At 35.4% G+C, this 22,962-nt stretch overlaps 1 protein-coding gene across 1 annotated transcript in view; it reads left to right on the forward strand.

The window, feature by feature from the left end:
* The window catches only part of LOC5569276 (tripartite motif-containing protein 2), a 36,822-nt gene that overhangs the window by 10,981 nt on the left and 2,879 nt on the right, over positions 1 to 22,962 (forward strand). Inside the window, exons 5-9 of the mRNA XM_001652759.2 lie at positions 3,761 to 3,880; positions 17,937 to 18,024; positions 18,172 to 18,377; positions 18,447 to 18,592; positions 18,653 to 18,799. Of these exons, the coding sequence (XP_001652809.2) occupies positions 3,761 to 3,880; positions 17,937 to 18,024; positions 18,172 to 18,377; positions 18,447 to 18,592; positions 18,653 to 18,799 (707 nt within the window). The remainder of the gene's footprint in view (positions 1 to 3,760; positions 3,881 to 17,936; positions 18,025 to 18,171; positions 18,378 to 18,446; positions 18,593 to 18,652; positions 18,800 to 22,962) is intronic.

The following is a 22,962-nucleotide window of genomic DNA, read 5'->3' on the forward strand; positions in this document are numbered from 1 at the left end:
GAACAACCACGATGCATCATTTGTTTTATCATGATCACTAGATTTCCATCCTTGATACCGTTGTTACAAAATAGGAATTTCTTATTATGGCAATGTAAAAACCATAATAAAATAAGATCGTCGCCACTTATTTCTACTCAGTGAATCTACTAGTAATTTTCCTCAGAGTAATATTCCCTACGTCGAATATGATAACGATGTGTCTAGCTAGCTAATAGTAAGTATGGCTACGGATCATTCAGGTTAGCAAAAGGCAAACTGATCGTCACCAATAGTATTAATGTCCACTTCGAATAGATTAATTATTTCAAATGGGCATCAATTCTATCAATAACGCAGAATATCCGTTGGATCACATCCGAGATATTATTGCGTCTATGCCATATAAATTATGACGCGGCTCTAAGCAAAAAATGCCAAAATGTGATACCACCACTACAGGTTACGCCTTTGGTTTGCATCATATGGGCTAATGGATTATGCCCTCCCATCGCGGCAAGGTCGCACAACCAAGGGGAGGGCATGAAAATATAGAGATAAATATGAGAGTTTTCACCCCAAATTGTGGTGTTTAAACATAGTTTAAAAAATGATTCCAAATCTTCACAAACCTCTACATCATCAATATCTCGTTAGCATAGAAGCAAGTTTTAGCTATTTTTCTTAATTAGCGTCACTTTTTTAAATCACAGATAGTTCACATAAATGCAGAAATATTGCTGTGTGCGTTTGAAATGCAAATATCAAATGCGGGAACACCAAACGCGGTAAGATTTTTTACAAGAAATGCGATGTAAAAGATAGATTTTTCTTGCTAGGGCGGCGGTGATTTATTTAATCGTTGCTAGGTGTCCTTTGATTGTTTTGTGTTACCGCATTTGGAGGACGTTTAGTCTAGATTTGCATCCCAAATGCAAACAGCAATATCAATCATGATAAGCTAGTTTGTTTGGAACAAATCATTAGGCAGAGTATAAAATTCTAATACACTGTATTTTCCAGTAAGAACGATTTTTATAACCATTAGAGATGATTTATTAAACAACAAAATTCTAGATATTCAAATCATTAATGAATTCAACCGCAGGCTTGGAGCAAGCAATCCATTAATGGTATATTTGAGAGAGAGAACGCATTGGACAATAGCAATAAACAACAATACTCAGGGTGTTATCCAAGGTATCGTTGAAGCCAACTGATGGTTCGCAAGTGAAATCAATGATAATTAGCTTTCAGTTGAACCGTAAAGCTACGTAAGCTACTTTTCAAAAGTAAATAAATTCCAAGATCGAAACTGTCAATAAATTTTCAACGGCGAGCTCCATTTGAAAAGTCATTTCTTCTCAACTACGTACTGTGATCTAAGAAAAATGATTTTCTTGACCATTTTAGACAATTTCTCACTCATCAAATCTGCGATTATTTTACTTTTCAACAGCAAACCGGCGGAATATTTTATCTAATGAGTACTACGAACCTGAAAAGAAAAGTAATCGCCTTTCTCGATGCGTGGGTATTTTTTTCCAGAAATGATAAAAAAAAGCATTTTTCTTTGATCGCAGTACGCTGAGAAGAAATGGCTTTTCAAATGGAGCTTGCTGTAGAAATTTCTTGACCATTTCATTCGCAGAAATGATTAATTTTCTTGGGTAAAACAGCATACTCGGCTTTGATGACAATAATTGATCTTAAAATCTCGAAGCTTATCATAGGATTGGCATCAAACTTGATATATCAGCTATAGCTTAATCATTGGGTTTTATGATTAACTACATGACTACAAATGGATCAAACGAATTCTGCCAATTGTGAAACGTGTTTCGGTCAATTTCATCATCGAGAAAATAAAAGACAAAAAAGGGTTTGGCAGTAGATGTAAGACGTTTTAAAACTACGTATAGTCGTTATCACGCCCAATGGTATGGGTGCCCTAGTGTAGATGTAGTTGTGAACCTTAGAGGAAAACAATATGCACTCTGTCTCGAAAAACACCCAGAATCCGGGTGTAAATTTTTCAAATTGGGTAATATTTTCATACACATTTTGATGAGTCTGGAAAGCGTGCAAGTGCAAGTTTCTTTGAGGAAAACAAAAACAAACTGTGTATGACGAGCGTATGCTAGTCTACGTGTGTTCAAATGTCACTAAGCTCTATTGCTGTTGCACGTCAAACAATCCAGAAATTTTGAAAATAGATGTTCAGTATGCAGTTTAATTATTATCTCATCATCTACTTTAAAAAAATAAGGGCAGGAGGGCAATACCACGTATCGCCCCAATCCCCCCACTCCCCTGGCCCCTCTCTATTTACGCCAATGGGTATAAATTTCTCAGATCGGTCTATTATTGCGAACGCGGCATCCATCTAAGTCAAAAAAGAGTTCAAAAACTTGGGCCGGTCTGATGTAAAGCGCATTTCGTTTACAAAGAATGGTTTAGTCGTTGCACTTTCATTGAAAATTCATAATTCTTAGTCGTTTCACAGCTATATCTATTACAGTTATAATAGCTATTATAACTATTAAGTAGTATCGAAGCTTGTATTTTGTATAAATACTTGAGATACCGGACTTATGCTGCCAAAAGTGATGAATTCTAAATAGGGTTGATGTACCAATAGTGGAGGTACTAAGCACGATTGAACTTCATTCAACCGCCTAAATTCAAGTAGCGCATTTAATGTACATGTTAAGGCGAAGTAGCCCGTCATTCGTTTTGGTAGCAATGATGACTTTGCTGCGTGCAATTTCAAAGTAATAAAACTCATTCTTGATAGTTTATATTGACTTGAAAAAGTATGACTGTACGCGCAAACATGCATAGAGTATGCTGATACTTTTTCCGCTGAGGCAATACAAAACCAACTAATTTTCTTTGATTCGAAATCGCGAGATGAATTAGCAACAATCATCAACGGCGCATACAAATTTCAATGACGGCCTACTTCGCCTTAATGTTGTAACGGGAAGTAACGACCATTGACTTAATGAGAAAAATCATTTCATCGCAGTAATCCACGGCATGTCAGTGAAAAACAATACCTCCACTATTGGTACACTGCACGGTGTACTAAAATTAAGAAGGTGATATATTCCGAAAATTGACAGCTACTTGACGACGTCATTCCTATCCACCTCGAACAAATTTTTCGAAAAAAAATGATCTAGTGGTCCGGAAGGTATATGGTACGATAGGAGTGACGTCACATGTTTACAATGAAACTTGATATTTACATCAGTAAAGAGACTGCCTTGTTAATTTTTATGCCGTGGGTACACTGTTCCTTTACTTGCGGTATGTTTTTAATTGGTGTTCCGATAGTTGCGGTATCCGTTGTTTTCTTATGGAATCCTCCACTATAGGAACACTTTACCGCAACTATTGGTACAGGTAAGAAAAGTCTTAGCAATTTTAGTGATATTTCATCAGTTTTAAAGCAATTCGAACGCTCTTTTCAACTGTTCCGTGTATTAACAAGCAAAAACTTCGATTGGCAGTGTCGGTTCTGTGGCTAATGTAATAAAATCAGTGAAAACGGCACTACCGCAACTATAGGAACACCCACAACTAAGGGAACACTTATCCTTATTTGAATAAATTTGAGTTTTGAAGGCGTTTTTCCAAAATGAACATTTCCCATTTTTATTTAATTATTTGACTTTCTTTTTAACTGAATACCTATGTTTCCCTATTGTCCAAAAATATTCTTAATAAGCAAACAAACTGCGCTGCGATAAATTTATTCGACTCCCTTCTCCAGGTTTTATGTGCCATCTGCTGGCAGTCGCATATGGATCAGCTCATCAAACAAGTTCAGCAGCTCGATGTTCAACTAAACTCAGCGATCAAGAAAATGGAGCACAAAATGAGCAACTATAAGGTAAGAAGACCCAAAACTAACCAAGACCACACCTCTCAAAAGTGGTAAAAAGCCATCAATCAGCAACCGCTTTTCGTTTGGCTTTTCGGGTCACATCCAAATGACGTGCCACGATCTGTCGTCACTAGTTAATTATTCCGATCCCGCAATGACTAAATTAGTCCACTAATGATAACAGAACAATCGAATGAAAGTAAGAGTATGTTCCATAATGCGGAGGGTTTTAAAGATTGTTGCCGACTCAATCTTGCCTCTACTGTAAAATTACTGTACGAGACCATATCTATCCTAATTAAAATATTGTTGATGAACACTTAACACTCTTACATAAGTTTGCATTTCAGATTCGCATTGCTCTAGTTGAGCCAAGTCCTGACACTATCTATTGCATCGACAATGAAAGTCGTACAATTTTGATGACAGCCGCATAATATTTTATACAATCAATTGAGCAGCTTTTAGCTTCCGTCGCCACGAAATCCGTCTCTATCGAATCGGTGCGCAGACGGCTCAATTCAAATCGAATCCACCGCACGTGACAGGAATGAAAAGCACGTGTGTGCCTTCGGATGTCCAATGCATACGCGTTTGGATGGCGGACATTGGCGTGAATAAGAGGGGGCCTGGCCTCTTAGAAAATGTTGCACTTCACTTGCCCTTCCGTTGGCCGTTATCTTTAACCGCTCTGTTAATTTCGGATGCTTTCCTACTTGGAAGAAATCATTTGTTTTTCCGATTTATAAAAAAGGTAAGAAGATTGATGTCATCAACTACCGCGGAATCGCTGCTATGTGTGCTACGTCGAAACTGTTTGAGTTAATTGTTCTGGACTTTCTCAAACATAATTATTTAAAACTTGTCTCGGAGACACAACACGATTTAATTGGAAAACGTTCGACATCAACTTACCTTGTAGCCTACACGTCCTTTGTTATAAAATAGATTGATTCCATATACACCGACTTTTCGGCCGCATTTTATTAAATCAACCACCAGATCATGATAGCTAAACTGAATCGTCTGGGAATATGCGGAGGTCTCCTAGCCTGGCTTCAATCTTATTTACTCGATCGAACTATGTCTGTTAAGATAGGCGATACTACGTCTTCTGCATTCCGTGTCACTTCCGGTGTTCCGCAGGGTAGCCACATCGGACCCTTTTTATTCCTGCTCTATCTAAACGATGCGATGTCAATTCTCTACTCAAATGTTTCAAATTGTCCTATGTAGATGACTTTAAGCTGTTTAATGAAGTAGTGTGTCATCAAGATGCCGTTTTCTTACAAAAGGATCTGGATATCTTTACTTATTGGTGCACCTTGAATCGCATGTCTCTGAATAGACGGGTCTCGGCCATATCTTTTGGGAGCAAGCGCTCTCTAATCTGCTTTGATTACTCTATAGCTGGGGAGACTTTAAATAGAGTAACTTCGATCAAAGATCTAGGTGTTATTCTTGATAGTAACCTCAACTTTGAGGATCACATAAGCTATATAACAGGTGAAGCATCAAAGAGTCTAGGGTTCATCTTCCGTGCGGCCAAACGTTTTTAAGATGTTCACTGTCTAAAAACGTTATACTGCTCGTTAGTGCGTTCCACCCTTGAATACGCAGTCGTAGTATGGGCTCCTTATTATAACACCAGCGTTCAAAGAATTGAAAGGATTCAACACAAATTCATTCGTTTCGCAACATGTTATCACCCTGAAATGACCCATTTAATCTTCCTAGATATGAAGAAGGTGTTCATTGATCGATCTTTCTTTATTGGAAAATAGGCGTAACATCTCCAAAGCATGTTTTATTGCTGATGTGTTTCGTATTGGTTGTCCTTGTGTTTTGAATTCATTAAACATTGATATTCACCGTCGTACTCTACGTTCAAGAGTGTCCATTTCCCGGCCATTTTGCTCGTCCCGTCCGGGACAAAAATCTTTGGAAATCCCGGGATTTATCAAATTTTCAATAAAACTAGCATTTCGGTTGAAATGGAAGTTCAAATTTAACAAAACATTTTTTTTCCAATGAAATAAACAGATAATGTAACTTCTCAAAATAATATGTTAATTATAGCAAATCACATTTCAGATAAGACTTTCTTATTCTGATGAAGTAACCTAAAAAAAATCCAAACTTAGCTTGACTAAATACGGGTTTACTATAGATTTTTTCAAATTCTCTATAACACATATGAATGGAAGTATGATAAAAACTAAAGTCGTAATTTTAAAGCAATTTGCTTCAAACATTTTAAAAATTATAAAAACTTTAGAACAACAGAAACTGAAAAAAAATCAACTGAAGGTATTTGTAGATCGTGCTAAAAGTTAATAACTGAAAATTATTGATTGAAGTTTACTGCCGTGGTTCGCACATCAGTCTCATCTGCATTTTGGTCAAAATTTAGTTGATATCAGATTTCATTATATCTTTTAATGATCTTTCAGCTGCACTAACGAGAAATCACTTTTTTTAGTAAAATTAGGGAAAAAACACCAAATTGAATTGTCCCATTATAAAACACAAATTTTATTTTTTTTTGTTTCTATTTTTAATAACGAGATTTTTAGCCCTGGGCTAGTTCATCTCGGGACCAACGCCTTTACTTCCCTTCCAAAGGAAGTCGTCACTGAAATTTTTAGTGACTATGTCGGGGATGGGATTCGATCCCAGGTCCTCGGCGTGAGAGGCGAGTGTTCTAACCACTACACCAGGTCCGTCGCATCGTGTAACTCAAAAATAAATCGTTATTTGGTCATCTTTATATTTTTCTTGGAAAGATAACGGAGTGAAAATCAAATTATGAAAGTTTCATTGAGATCGAAACATGTTCCAATCTCCTGGAACTTTTTAAATATTGAAACTTTGCAACTAGACAAATAAAAATAAGTGTTTCTTACTTGGTAAATTGATCTTTTCATGAAAATAATTACTCGTTTATTCTCTTTTTCATTATACTTTTCTACTTTATCAAAAAAGGTTGATAGCGAGGAAAAATGTCATTGTTTTTTATTAAAATTTAGTGGTTTTCGTCAAATTCTACGTCCATTTCGGGAATCCCGGGATGTCAGAAATAAAATCCCAAGAAACGGAAAATCCCGAAATTTATCAAATCCCGGGGGGATTTTTTGTCCCGGGATGTCCAAGGATGGACACTATACTACGTTCGTATCAGTTTCTACGTCTACCAACCGCACGTACTAATTGTGGACACAATGAAACTATTGCCAACTAGTGGTCCCGGCAAACTTCGTCTTGCCATCAAGTAGGCTGTTAAAAAACGCCATGTAAAGCTCCGTGCAAAATGGAAGTTCCGTTCACTCCTGTTTTTTCAACTTTCCCGTTAAATATCCCTTGCTTTTTATATACACAAACACGTCGGAACACTTCAGGAACATAACTATGGAAGAATCATTCTAATCCGTCGAGCCGTTCTTAAGCCATTTCGTGACATACAAACACCACTCCATTTTTATTTATATAGAAGATATGTCTCGTTAGTTCAATACATGTTACCATGTTTTCGAGTTCAGCGGTAAAGAAAAGTTTTAGTGAGATTTTTCGATTATAGTAAATTTATTTGAGGTAGAGTTAGCTCAATTTAATAATTTATGTTAGTTTGGATTCATCATTTGGATTGTATTATTTTGTTGATGAGAAAAGATGAGAAGGTTTTGCGCCCATTTGAGAGAGAGCTAAAATGATAGCACTAGTCAAACGGGCTTTTCCCTTCTCCTAAATAAATAAATAAATAAATAAATAAATAAATAAATAAATAAATAAATAATTAAATAAATAAATAAATATATAAATAAATAAATAAATAAATAAATAAATAAATAAATAAATAAATAAATAATTAAATAAAAAAATTAATAAATAAATAAATAAATAAATAAGTAAATAAGTAAATAAATAAATAAATATATAAATAAATAAATAAATAAATAAATAAATAAATAAATAAATAAATAAATAAATAAATAAATAAATAAATAAATAAATAAATAAATAAATAAATAAATAAATAAATAAATAAATAAATAAATAAATAAATAAATAAATAAATAAATAAATAAATAAAAAAATAAATAAATAAATAAATAAATAAATAAATAAATAAATAAATGAATAAATAAATAAATAAATCAATAAATAAACAAATAAACAAATAAATAAATAAATGAATAAACAAATAAATAAATAAATGAATAAATAAATAAATAAATAAATATGGAAATTACTGCGGAAAAGGCAAGCCTTTTGTGTTCGTCATAATAATCTATAGAAAAGTGAACAAACTCTTCACATGTGAAATCTTCCCAGTTCCAACTTTGCCGCAGACCACGCTTTTATAGGACGGTATTATCATTCTTCTCTGGAAAGATTTCACATTAGAAGAGTTTGTTCACTTTTCCATAAAATATTATGACAAAGAGATAGAAGTCTGAGCACAAAACAAACAAACTACAAATGGCGAAACATTTAAAACTTTGGGATGATGCTATTTAGGGTAGAAGCACCGGTTTTGGCCAGTCTAAGAGTAAACACTTCTGAAAAATATATGGAAAGCTCAACATGCACTGCAAATAACGCTAAATAAAAGCTTTCAATCCCTATTTTCTATGGAAAAATATCGGAACAGGGCATAACTTACATTTTCGCATGAAAATCGTGTTGGTCAATATAGGCCACCAGAACCAGTTTCAGCCACACTCTTAACTTTCGTTCCCAAAATGGCCAATCACATTGATTTTTTATAAAAGTGGCCAAATTAAGAGTATTGGAGTTTAAACTATAAGGAGAATACATAATTATTATGTTTTATGTGTTTTGAATTAACGCTGATATAATTTTGTTATGTACCTATCTACGGGATGTTACATATTTTCATAATTTAAAATCTTTATTTTATCTAAATATTATGAAAAATATGTATACATTAGTTAGTTGTACGAAATACAACAAAAACGACATTGTAACTAGAATATTTTGAAGAAAATGCATCCATTTCATACACATATTGCTGCTTCAAATTCAAAAGCTTAAAAAAATAGATGATATATTGGTATCATCCGTCTAAAACGATTGACATGGTCAAATAACGTACGATAATGTGCTTTCAATTAGAGAATTTGTGTATTCTACTTTCTTGCAATTCACCACCAAAAATGTTGTTTGAAATTTGCAATATATTTTTTATACCAGAGAGACTGAAAAAAAATTTCGGTGGATTGATTAATATTGTCTCTGGCCAGTTTGACAAATTTAGGCTAGGTGTGAAAGAAAGTTAAATGAAAACAACAAATGAGGATATAAAAACTAATTGAAATTCGTGTAAGCAGTCTGTCAATATATGATGATATTAATTGATCCACTTACTCCATCCCATTTAAAAGTACGGGGAAGTGTACCATGTCCAATATGTCGGTATTTATTTATAAAAATCACATTTTTTCTTTGTGATTCATTTGATAAGAACTGAAATGTTCACCATGTGCTGAAAAAGCTAAGTATTCGATTTTAGTCAGAGATACAATAGATTTTTTATTGACAGGAAACAATTTTAAAAAGGATTGACTGGTACACTTCTTCAACTGTACCTTATTTAAACGTGCATTAGTTTTGTTTACCTTTAAGCCAGAACTTAATGAGGTTACAATTTCATACTCATTTTTCACTTAAAATCAACCCAAACTGCATGATTCTAACAATTCTGTTAATACGTATAGACCTGAGTGAAAGGAAAAGTAATAAAACTCTCACCGCTCAGCGAATACTATTTTGTTTTCAGTATACCTACTCTAGTTTCTAAAAGTGGCCAAAGGATCTCGGGAATGTTCCTGTGGTCGGAGTTATTCTGGTGAATCACTGGGTCAGGTCGGTGAAATATGCTTTGTGCTTATGTGCCCCTGAGGGTAGGCAAATTTCAAGAAACGATTGTATTGGATAAATCATGTATCCTGCATTTAATTCACCCTTCTTCTTCTTCTTCTTCTTCTTGGCATTACGCCCTCACTGGGACAAATCCTGCTTCTCAGCTTAGTGTTCTTATGGGCACTTCCACAGTTATTAACTGAGAGCTTTCTTTGCCAAAGTTGCCATTTTTGCATTCGTATATCATGTGGCAGGTACGATGTACTCTATGCCCAGGGAAGTCAAGGAAATTTCTATTACGAAAAGATCCTGAACCGACCGGGAATCGAACCCAGACACCTTCAGCATGGCTTTGCTTAGTAGCGGCAAACGCTAACCACTCGGCTAAGGATTCACTATACAAATGACAATTTTCAGGTCCTCGAGACGCTTCAAATTTACGATAAAGTGGCTAATTTGTATCTAAACTTCTGTGTCAAGCTTATTGGAACGCATTTTAGTGAATAGGTTTAGTGTCCATCAAAACTTGGAAAGGGATGTTTCACCCGCATCAAAACTATAGCCAGTTCTTCAGGGCATTAAGTCCGAATGGCCACATTCGGTACATTCTAAATGGTGCAAACCTCTTCATTTATAATGTTGAATATCAGATCTTAATAGTTTATGCAACTTAAAATGATTGTCATTGCAAATAAATAAAAATAACTCGGCCAAAAAATAGCCGTTTTTTACCCGACTTGACACAGTGACCAACCCAAATACCTCCGACCACAGGAACATTCCCGAGAATTTTTGACCACTATTAGAAACTAGATATGTGTACAAGTAAACTGACAAAATATATTTGAATCCGTTAAGTATTCGCTTGGGCCTTCCTTTTAGCCGAGTGGTTAGAGTCCGCGGCTACAAAGCAAAGCCATGCTGAAGGTGTCTGGGTTCGATTCCCGGTCGGTCCAAGTTCTTTTCATAATGGAAATTTCCTTGACTTCCCTGGGCATAGAATATAATCGTACCTACCATACGATATACGAATGCGAAAATGGCAACTTTGGCAAAGGAAGCTCTCAGTTGTGAACTGTGGAAGTGCTCGTTGAGCACTAAGCTGAGAAGCAGGCTTTGTCCCAGTGAGGGCGTAATGCCAAGAAGAAGAATCAAAGGAAGACGTAATCACTAAGCGGTGAGTGTTTTAGTGTTTTTTCTTTTACTCAGGCCTATACGGGTCAAAACTCTAGTTCAAACAGAATTAGGAGGGTGAACTTGTTCCCATGCCTTTGGTTTCATCTTAAATCTTTATATTCCATTTATGTTCTGTCATTCCATATAATAAGGTAAGAAACGTCATCTTGACAAAATATTCTAAAAAAAGGTTGTTAATCACGTAAGTTTTTTTTTTAATGCAAGTGACAGAGAATATCAAATACAGCTGATCAATTGGTTTGGGACATCTATGAGGTTTTTATCTTTGTATGAACATACAACGGTCCATTAATATTATGGAAAGTTATGCAAATCTTCAACGATGTGGTAGTCCAATGTGAAGGGGCCATGGTCCCCCTATTTACACCCATGATGGCGGACCTGATATAACTGTGCAAATTTTACCGTCCCCCCGATGTGGAAGACGACGTCGTCGGTTTGGCTCGACGGGTGTAACAAGGGTACCATCGAATCGACGAGCGGTGGCGTTTAATTGAGGCGATAAATGTACCGAGTAAAAGTTTACTTATCGGCGAAATCAAATTCATAAGCAAAATTTGTAGTCTCCTCAAACACTTTCTTTCAACTGGCAAAAAGGGATATATGTGAGACGTGAAGAATTGCAGTCAAGAGGTACATACCTGTAGGAGAAATTTTTTGGCAAATTCACGTCAATAATTTACGCACTGTCGACGAATCGAAGAAGACTAATGGGTTGTTTCACTCATTCAAGGTGACCCTCGTGTTCAAAAAAATGATTAACCCTTCTAGTTCAGTTGAAAATCTGATTACTCAGGATTTCGAAGGCATTCTGAATCAAGAGAACGTTTTCGACAATTCTTGGGGGACTGATTTGGATGATGCGTGAACTATTATTCAAAAAAATATATGAAGCCATTGGTGATGATGGAATTTTAATATCCTTATCAAGTAACTTCCAAAAAATTGTTCATAAATTGTGGTTGATTTATTGAGCAAATTGGATTATTTTCCTGAAGAAAGAAAAATGCAAAAGTCAGATTGTACCAATTAAACACGGACAAAAATTGTACCAAAGCTCACCTAATCAGCTTGCTTTCCTCTATTGGTAAACTTTTTGAAATAATTATTTTGAAAAAGATTCGGAAATTAAATTTTGTGATTTATCAGTTCGACAACTGATCAACTTTCACTTGTAACGAATTCGATTCGTTTCAACAAATCTGAATCATTTGATCTTGTTATTCTAGGTATAAAACAAATATTCAACAATGTTTGGTATGATAGAAATTTTTATTTTCTAACTTATTTATTAGTATCTTTTCAAACATTCATTTCTTATATCTAGGTGTTCCGTATTAGACAACACTATCATCCTAATTTGGTAAAACAAATTTAAGATTTTACTAACATTTTGATAACAACATATTACATTTCATTTGCCGTAGCAGTTTAGATTTTTTACAGGTGAGTTGATTTCACCTGCTTATAAGAGAAAAAAACACGTTTTCAATTTACTTAACCTAACTTAACCTAAACATATAACGCATTAATCGTGGCAAAAGAAGATTTTAACGATTTTTGCCTGAAATTATTAATTATTTTATTTGACATTTGTTCCAATGTTTCAACATTGGATATTCTATATAACTCATTGGTACTATACCAGGGAGGAAGTCAAAATTTTATTTTGAATTCTCTGCAGAGCTCTCTTCCTGGCATTACAACATATTGGTACAGCATACAACATGGCTGGCCTGAAAATTTGTTTGAACATCAAAAGCTTGTTCTTAAGACAAAGTTTTGATTTTCTATTAATAAGAGGATAGAGACATTTTACATATTTGTTACATTTGGCCTAAATGTCCTCAATGTGATTTTTGAGTTAAATTCTTATCTAGCATGAGCCCTAGATACTTAGCTTCATTTGACCAATTTATTGGAATCCCTCTCATCGTGACAACATGTCTACTTGAAGGCTTCAAATAAAGAGCTTTTGGTTTATGTGGGAATATTATTAGTTGAGTTTTGGAAGCATTAGGAGAAATCTTCCATTTTTGCAAGTCTGAAGAAAAAATATCCAAACTTTTTGCAATCAAGTATAGATGACACGCAGGCTTCGTCCTTTGTCAGAGAGGCCTGTGTCATCCGCAAACAAAGATGTTTAAAAACCTTGAGGTAACTCAGGTAAGTCAGATGTGAAATTATTTAATAATATTGCAGGAAGTCTTTCAGACCTGGAGTTCTGAACCTGAAGTGTACGATTTGACAGATAACTTTGAATTATTCTAACAATGTATGTTGGAAAATTAAAGTTTTTTAATTTTACGGTCAAACCTTCATGTCCGACACTGTCGAATGCTTTTTCTATGTCTAGAAGAAGTAGAAAAGCCTTCAGATTCGTTGAAACGGATCAAATTTGATATACGTAAAAGCTGATGAGTGGTCGAATGTCCATGGCGGAATCCGAACTGTTCATTGGCAAACACTGAATTTTCGTTGATGTGGATTATCATTCTGTTCAAAAAGACCTTTTAAAAAAATTTACTGATGGAGGAAATCAAACTGATTGGACGATAGCTAGAAGCTTCTGCAGGATTTTTGTCTGGTTTTAAAATTGGTTCAACCTTAGCATTTTTCCATTTGTCAGGAAAATATGCTAATTGAAAACATTTGTTAAATATATCAACTAAGAATGATAAGCTACTTTCTGGAAGTTTCTTGATGAGGATGTACTAAAATCCATCATCGCTAGGAGCTTTCGTATTTTTGAATTTTTTAGTAATAGTTCTCACTTCTTCCAAATTAGTCTCCAAGGAATTTTCGAAGATGTTCTCTTGATTGACAATATTTTCGAAGTCCTGGGTAACTTGATTTTCAATTGGACTGATAAGTCCTAAATTAAAATTCTGCGCGCTTCAAAACTGCATAGCATCTTTTTTGCAATTGATTATTAATAATTTGTTTTCCTCCTTCAATTCTGAGGTTTTTTAAACTTTTTAGATAATTTCCTAAAGGGCTTAGAGTTAGGGTCCAATTGAAACATTTTATTTTCAAAATTTTTGTTTCTTAATTGTGAAAAACGTTTTTTGATTTGTTTCTGCAAATCCTGCCATATAATTTTCATAGCAGTATCGCGAGTGGAAAAAAGAATCAGTAATTTTACCAACAATCTATATTCGATAAGCAAAATTTTGTTATTCAATTTGATGGACGATCTCCCAACATATTAATCAACCTCTTGCGTTTTTTGTCATTTCATGATGCTTTTTCGTTCAGGCATGTTCCGTGATTTGAGATAAGCTGATCTTAAATGGAAGTAAGCCAACTTTTGTCGCCTCAGTCAACTCGCTTCCCCGATATATAGAATTAGCGTAATTTTTTTTTAATTCAGAGCTTTTACGGCAAACACTGTCAGTAAAGCCATATACCTATTTGCTTGAGGAATGTAATTAAGCTTGAAGTCACAATAACCCAATTCACCATAAGTACAGTTACCGACAACTAACATTCACTTCGCCTTAAAGTTTTTCCTTTCCTGCCGTTTTAATTCTGATTTCCGCAGTTAAAAATCTTACCCACGTCTTTAAGCTGAAAAACCCGGAATTCAAAGAAAGATCCCGAGCACTCTCTCAGAATGCTTCCATCAGATAAAGATCAGCAGTTAATTACAGAGAACGGTGACATTTCAAGCGAATAATTAATAATAAAAACATTATGTTCACATCATTGAGTAATAAAATAACTTGTTGAGCAGTTTTTCAAAGAATGATGATATTTCCAAAGAATAATAAATTCAGTAGTGCTAAATATTTCAGTCAATATTTAAAAATCCTAGAAGTAGGAAAAGTTCATTTGAATAATCATCGAAATCCTTGATTTTGGCATAACTTCAAATTACAAATAAAAAGATGTTTGGAATTTAAAAATAAGACTGCATAAAATGTCCCGTTTTTCATTCGACAACAGTTAATGATTCAGATTATTCAAAAGAATACGTTATCTTACCAACTTTGCAAAACTTAGAAAACAATAATTTTACCAAAATTTTACAATAAACCATTTGAAAATAAGCTTTTAACCGTTTAACAAAACGTCATTCGACCAAAATAAATGTTCCACACCAATTCGACCAAGCGTCATTCGACCAAATGACATTCGACGAAATGTCCCAAAGCCCAGAATTTCTTTTAAATGTTGAGTAGAAAGTTCTCTGAGGATACCTTCAGGAATAATTCCAGAGATTGTTCCTAAGATTGCTTTGGGAATTCCTCCAAAAATTCTAAGAGATCTCTCAAGGAAGTTTTCAAAATCTTGTTCAAGCATTCTTCCAGGAGTTTTTCATACACTTCTCCAAGGAATTCGAATGACATTTTCCAGAAAATCGTGGCGTATTCCTAAAGCAAATCTTAGGGTAAGTTACTGTTAAAACTTATGTAAGTTCTTAAGTCACCCTTGATGAATAAACATTTCTAGAAAGACTCACTCTTAAAAAAAATCTAGAAGATGTTCAAGATTATTGCTAAGATAAATAATAAAAAGGAACATTTTGCGAAGGAATTATGGAAAAACATAGAACGAAATCCCTGTGATTGATCGGATGATTTCTTGAAAAAAAATGCGGTAGTGTTAATTGGTTTTGAAACTGAAATAAACTTTTTAATATTCCATAAGGATTTTTTGGGAAATTAATTGAAAAATGTTTGGATGTACTCCAGTAATCCTTGGATGAAATGATGGAGAAATTCTTTAAAAAAAATCTAAGGAGACCTAATATCGAAACACAAGTCGGTTATAGGGAATTAGACAACGTCCATTTATTACGTAACGCTAAAATTGGAAATACGTAACGCCTGGGCCCTCTCCCCCCTTTCCCTAGAGCGTTACGTAATTTGTGGATGCCGCCTCATTTGAAATGTTCTTAATAGATTCACTCGAATAATCACTCGAGGAATTTTTGGAGCTATTCTTTGGAAATTAAATGGCATGGAAATTCTTGTCGGGATTCTTCGAAAATAAATCTTTGAACGAATTTCACCAAAAACTATGGAATTAACCTTTGCAGGTTTTCTTCGAAAAAATCTATGGAAGATGTCTTGTTACTCTGGACTGGAGAATTCGGTTGAAAAGTTATTAAAAAAATATCTGGAGGATAGACTTTGGAAAATTGTTCAAAAATCCCTGAGAAAATTACTGAAGGTTGTAACGTTGAAGTGCTAAAAGATTTCTTAAGCAAATTCAAGAGAAATTCATATAAGCATTCTTCAAAAAATTTCTGAAGGAATTGATAGCGGAATGTCTTGAAGAGTTCTTGATGAAATCTTTGGAAAAAACACTAGAATAATTCTTGAAGCTGTTCTCGAGAAATGTGAGAAGAAATTTTACAGCATCATTATCTGTAAGCAAGATAAGGAAAAAATAAACTTCAGAGATCATTTTGGTTAAAATAGAGACTTCAGAGACCTTTTATAAAAAATAGAAACTTACATAAAAATGCACACCTAATGTAGAATGCCGAATCTCGACTTATTTTAACCACAGCCGAGTAGTTGTCAAAACTATTTCCTATGATCTAATGAAAAAAAAATCAGTACATCGTGCTTCGTTGCTAACCATCCGGACAATTTGCTAGCTGAGTCTCGGTTAAAATTGGAAAACTGAGGCTCGCACAGTCGAGCTCGTGAAAAAAAAATCTAAGATTGAAACATTCTCTAAAATGAAACCTGCTGCCAGCCCTAGACATGTTAATCCTTTAATGATTAAATATTAAAATATTGATAACATCAATCATGTTTTGGTAGGTCGATAAAATTTCATACTCGATAGGATTCTCACTGAATAGCTTATATAGCGTTTTGAGAGCAGCGCAGACGATTTTTCTTTTCGATTGAATATAGTTTTCTGGCAAATAATAAGGCTCTGGGTTTTGACGTAAACATTCTTTGTTGTGAACATATTCTATCATGAGTTACTGCCTCAAAATCATTTCCCTGATTGTGATCGAAATTTCCTGAGAATTCCAGGTTTTTTTTTTCAAGTGTAAAGTTCCCTGATAATTCCAGGTTTTTTCAGGTAGTAGACACCCTGAGATAGTATCATATTTACCAAAACATTGATTCAATTTTACCAAGCGCTAGAATAACGCTATAGTTACGTCGAAATTGTGATTGTCACATTGAAATAAAACCATGAAAACAATGTATAAACCTACCTAATTTATGAAGTTCTAATCTTGCATTGCAGAAAATCTTAGTTGAAAAAACATATCGTCGAAAAGATATGCGTTTTATTAATAACTATTTATTTGATTACGAAAAACAATAAATAAACATAAAAATGTAAATGTGATCTAATGTGGACATTGGTTTGTAAGATATGAAAAGTAAATTGTGCGATAGTTTATGTTTGAATATAGATGATTAATCCTTTCATCAAATAGAACTTCCCGGAAAATAGAGGAATCCAGGGAAAAAAGGGAATACGCTAGATAAATACGCGACAATATTTAGGTTTACGCTATTGTAAATTCGGCCAGAAGAAATGCATTTCTTCAAAGAAAAAATGCAAAGAAAAAATGCATTTCTTGAGCATTTCTTGCAAGAAATTTCCCACGCATCCGGATAGGCGTTTACTTTTCTGTTGAAGTGCATACTTCCCATAAGTTTTAAGAATCCTTGCCGGAATAAGCCTAGAAGTTGTCTGTTCATATACCGGGTTGTATATATCTCCATTTCAGGTATTTCTTCGTTGTTTGGAATCAAACATAAGTTCAGAGAAATCATCGTTGAATTTATTTGCCCTTTTTTTCGCATTTTTTTTTTTGTTGTGAGAGAGCTTTATATCTTTTATATCAAGTGATGCTTTTTTATTTATTAGCTATAATAAAGTAAGGTAAACGATTCTTGTTAAAACCGCGATTGGGTACAGACACAATAATTTCGATCCCACAATGTTAGCATACTAATAATCCAACTCGATATCATCGCTCTGTTACATTCCACAGATACGTTTTACAAACCTTAATTTGCAAATCAAGGCACATTTTGAAGAAAAAGTACAGGCGCTTAAGAGGCAAGAGTGTTCAATTCAAGGTAATACATAATTAATCATCCCTATTTAATGAAGTCAAAACTGCAACTGCATCGGTAGCTGACATTTGGATGCAAATAACTTTGTGTTTCTTTTCGCTGCACTTGTCCGTTTGCGGTGGATGGTGAACAATGTTTCCCTAAACGAAGACGAATCACAGAGAATACTAAACGATGGACTATGCGCGCACGAATTGGTGATGGAGAAGATACGCCGACTCAGGACAGCAATCGGAGACAATGCGATTGGCACACAAGGCAATTTTGTTCATGTGTATCTGAATTTGCATAAAGAAATTTCGATCGTCTTTGAGGAGATTGCACACTGGGGCGAGAAAATTATTGTATTTGACCAGGTGCCGTGTATTTTTATCACCAATTGATTGTAAACGCCATCTAAAGCTATGAATATATTTCATTTTCAGAAAAAAAGCAAAATAGAAGTAATTGGCTCCAACGAAGATGTGGGATATTCTGCAGATTGTATAGACAACGACAAACAGCACACAAAATGTGATACGATACGCCCAGGAAAACTAGGCACCGAAGAAGCGGTTTTCAATTTCTACAAGTTAAAACCCTCCAACAATCTAAACAATCCTAATACTAAAAATCTTCTTAATTGTTTCAGGAATCATGCCTTTAAACCGAAACTTTTTTGGAACAAATGCCATCGTCCAGCAGGAGTGGGTGTTGCTCCATGGAAGCATGAAACAATAGAGCAAACATTACTCTATATCGCGGGAGCTGAAAGCAGGCTAATATACGTTGTTAATAGGTAACGTTGAGGTCAAATGACAAACGATGAAACATGTGTTTTCTGTTTTTGTTTTTGGTGCCTATATTTTTTTTTCAATTCCTGGATTTTCCAATACGCATAAAAATTTACAATCAGTAGACACCTTAGACCTTAGACTTCATATTTTCCAGACGTTTGATAAAAAGTTTTCATATTTTTTTTTACAGAGTATAGGTTTCAACAGGTTTTTGAAGCTAACTACTAAAACTTAAATTTTTTTTTCTTCAGCTGCTTTCTCTTGGATGTAAAATTTTAAGGTGAAGATGAATTGAATCAAAGTTTCAAGAGCAAAAATCTATAGAACTATGTAGTCAACGGATCAAGCTGAAAACTTGATCGATTGGTCACTCGTTGGTGGTTTCAATTTTCAGCTTCAATAGTTTTCTGGTTCCCTAGATTTGTGAAAATTTGAGGTTTGGCTTCGATTTATCTTCGCCTCAAGTGATACAGGATTAATCAGAATATTTGAAACTTTGTTTTTTTTTATACAAGACTGTGAAATTTGAAAAGTCAGTTCGACGTTATTTATTATTTTGATGAAATTTATAAAACATTTTGGGTTTGAAAATGCAACAGTTTGAATTTTAAAAGAGTACAAGACAAACGGATACAAACGATTTTCATTCAGAAAATAAATGAGCAGTTCTCGCTTAGACCGGCCCACTATTTACATTTGGTCTTTCAAAATGTTTAAAATGATTTTTTAAGTTAATTGTTCACATTTCAAATACATTACACCAATCGTAAATCGCTACCGCACCGTTATATGACCGCAAATTACACCAGCGCGAAAAGAAATGGTCTACAAAATCGCACATAGCTTTTGTTTAAAATAAGCATACAGCTCTGTTTTTTTTATATTTTGTGTAAAACTAGCTCAGTTTTCAGTGATTCTCCGATTAAATCCAATATGGCCGCCAAATATTTTTATTTTTGATAATGAAGCTCCTATATTTTCTATTTCTAGAACCATGTGATTGTGAAGGGGTTGTGGGAGAAAATTTCGAGTTATGGCAGTTTGAGTGAGGCAAGAATTCTCATAATAAATCTTCGAGCTGTTTAGTAGAATACCTATAAGTAGATGAAAAAAACGAATTAAATGGTATAGTACTAAATTCGTTTTTTTCATCTACTTAAGAATTTTCAAACATCGAGGGGCCCTTTGTATCGTTTGTATCGTTTCATTGCATTTATTTTGTTAACATCTAAACAAACAACACTGAATCAACAATTTCACGCCACAATACCCGGTTCGAGGTTGCATCTCTCCATCCTCGGTTCTGTCCCACGCTTGCCAAATCGCTGTGCACTTGACCGGCCCATCTAGCTCGAAAAACCCTCATTTTTGTTTTTCTTTGAACTTGAGCTTGAGCTTGCAACCATGGTTGCTAGTTCAGTATCGCCAGATCAGCTGCACTTACACAAGGAACCAACCAAATGACTGCTTGAAACTAGCAGATACCCTAAGTGCTGGTGATCTTCTTTTTTTTAAGCAACAATGGAGCCTGCCACGAAAGAATGCAGAACAATAAGGGCTCCCACAGTAGAACGTATATACCACTGCGTCTACGCCAGCTCATACGGGAGTGTTTTGGTTGGGGGATAGGCATGGCAGAGAGGTTTGCTCTTTGGTTTTTTTTTTTTTTTTTCCTATCTTTATTAACGAGATTTTTAGCCCTGGGCTAGTTCATCTCGGGACCAACGGCTTTACTTCCCTTCCGAAGGAAGTCGTCACTGGAATTTTTAGTGACTATCTCGGGGATGGGATTCGATCCCAGGTCCTCGGCGTGAGAGGCGTGTGTTCTAACCACTACACCAGGTCCGTCCCCGCTCTTTGGTTAGCAGACTGCCTATGTATCAGGCGTAAGGGAAGGCGTGCTAAATAATGATAGAGTGGAAACGAAGCGAAAAGGTTTCTTGTTCGTCTCTGGTACTAGCGTTTGCTATGGACGAATAAGGTGTGAGTGTGATAGATTGGAAGTGGAAGATACAACTACAATAGGAAGATACAAGGGAAAGGAACGGGCATGGATTTGAACCCATGACCTTCCGCATATGAAGCAGAAGTGGTAGCCATTAGACCACCAACCCCGTGATGAAAACTCATTTTTGTGTTTCTTTTAATAATAAAAAGCTTACATTAATACGTTTGTACAATATAAATTCTTAGAGGTTTCTTTTTGAAATTCTAAAGCAACTTTAATGTGAACTCGTCTCTTAAGGCTTGAAAATTATCATGTCAAATCTTAAGAATTTACTCAAATTTATATCAAACTCTTCGCAAAAAGCTAAAATTTCTTGTTCAACAGATTTATTATCAAAAAGAGTTTTAGACGAAATTCCAAAAAAAAGATGTTTGTTTATATGGCTTGATACATGATAGGCAATTAGTTTAAATTTTAGTGAAATGCATTGAGCAAAAATAAAGTGCTTGTTAAAGGTTCAGAAAATGTTCCAGTAATCTACTGGCCATTATTTTGTGTTATTTTTTGTTTTAGTCTGTTTCTACAATTTTTGGCGCGTGGGAAATCTCACCCCTCCCTCCCCCATAAACCCTTACATAATTAATGGACAGCCCCTATGCAAGTCAGGTTTCCTATAAGATGCTGCAACCAACTTTCCTCCCACGTCAATTTCTCAACAGATTTTAATATTATAAAGCTGATTTTTCGTTCACGGCCGGCACATACTATGAGCTCGTTACATGCCGAATTTCACGTGAATCGATTGAATAACAGCTGAGAAATAGCGGTGGGCCTAAAGTGGATGGTAGCGTCTAATAGGAGACCAGACTGTACACTGGTAAAAATGAATCTTGAATTTCTTCAATTTTCTTCCAAATTTTTGTCAAGTGATCATTTTGGCGCCCTTGGCGGGTGCCAACCTGGCCAACCGTACGCTACGGCACTGCCGAAGCGAACACCTTCTTTGCGGGGTTGCTGTTCGGCATTCTTGCAACATGCCAAGCCCATCGTATTCTTCCAGTTCTGACCACCTTCTGGATAGGCGGCATCCACAAATTACGTAACGCTCGAAGGGGTGGGGGGAGGGGGTAGGCTTGATCTTTACGACTCGTATTTTTTTTAAAATTTCCATACATACATACATACAGCGTTACGGAGGGGGAGGGAGATGGTAAAAAAATTCGAATTTTAGCGTTACGTAATAAATGGATGCTGCCATAGAGTTGGGCGAGTCGCCACACACAGTTTTCCTGCACGCCGCCAAAGATCGTTCTAAGCACCCGGCGCTCGAAGATTCCAAGTACTTGCAGGTCCTCCCGTAACACTGCTATTTAGGCGAGCTCTGTCGCATTTGGTTACATCTACTAGCATGTACTTTGTCTTGGACGCATTCACCACCAGTCCAGCTTTCGGCAAACAAGTTGACAAGTTGCGCATAACACCTGCTAGCGCAGTATTGAACAACGAGCACGAAAGTTCATCACCTTGTTGTAATCCCTGACGGAATTCAAACGAACTGGAATGTTCGCCTGAAGCCTTCACACAGTTTTGCACACCTTCCATCGTTGCTCTTATCAGTCTTGTGAGCTTCCCGGGAAAGCTGTTCTCGTGCATGGTTTTTCATAGAACTACGTGGTCGATACTTTCGTATGCCACTTTTAGTGAAAAGGAGATACGTTGGGACATGGTATTTACGACATTTTTGGGTATTTTGCCGTACAGTAAAGATCTGGTCCGTTGTCGATCGACCGTCAACGAAGACGGCTCGATAACTTCTTACGAACTCGTTCTCTAAAGATGACAGACGACGGAAGAAGATGTGGGCTAATACTTTGTAGGCCGCATTTAGATTGGTGATCGCCCAAAAGTACTCACAATCCAACTTATGCCTATCAATCGATGCAGCAAATGGCCAACCTCTTCATGCCCATCTTTATGAACTCAGTTCCGATTTATTGTTCTTGAGCTGGTGAATGGCATTCTTGAGCTCCCACAATGTGGGGGATGGTTGATTTCTATCGTCCACAGTAATGACGAAGGTATTTTCTTCGTTGCCTCGACCGTCATTGCCTGTGCTCACAGCGCAATTCAGGTGTTCGTCGAAGTGCTGCTTCCACCGTTCGATCACTTCACGTTCGTCCGTCAAGATGCGCCCATCCTTATCCCTACGCATCTTGG

This window comes from Aedes aegypti, chromosome 2 (genome assembly GCF_002204515.2).
Source record: "Aedes aegypti strain LVP_AGWG chromosome 2, AaegL5.0 Primary Assembly, whole genome shotgun sequence".
Classification (NCBI taxonomy): domain Eukaryota; kingdom Metazoa; phylum Arthropoda; class Insecta; order Diptera; family Culicidae; genus Aedes; species Aedes aegypti.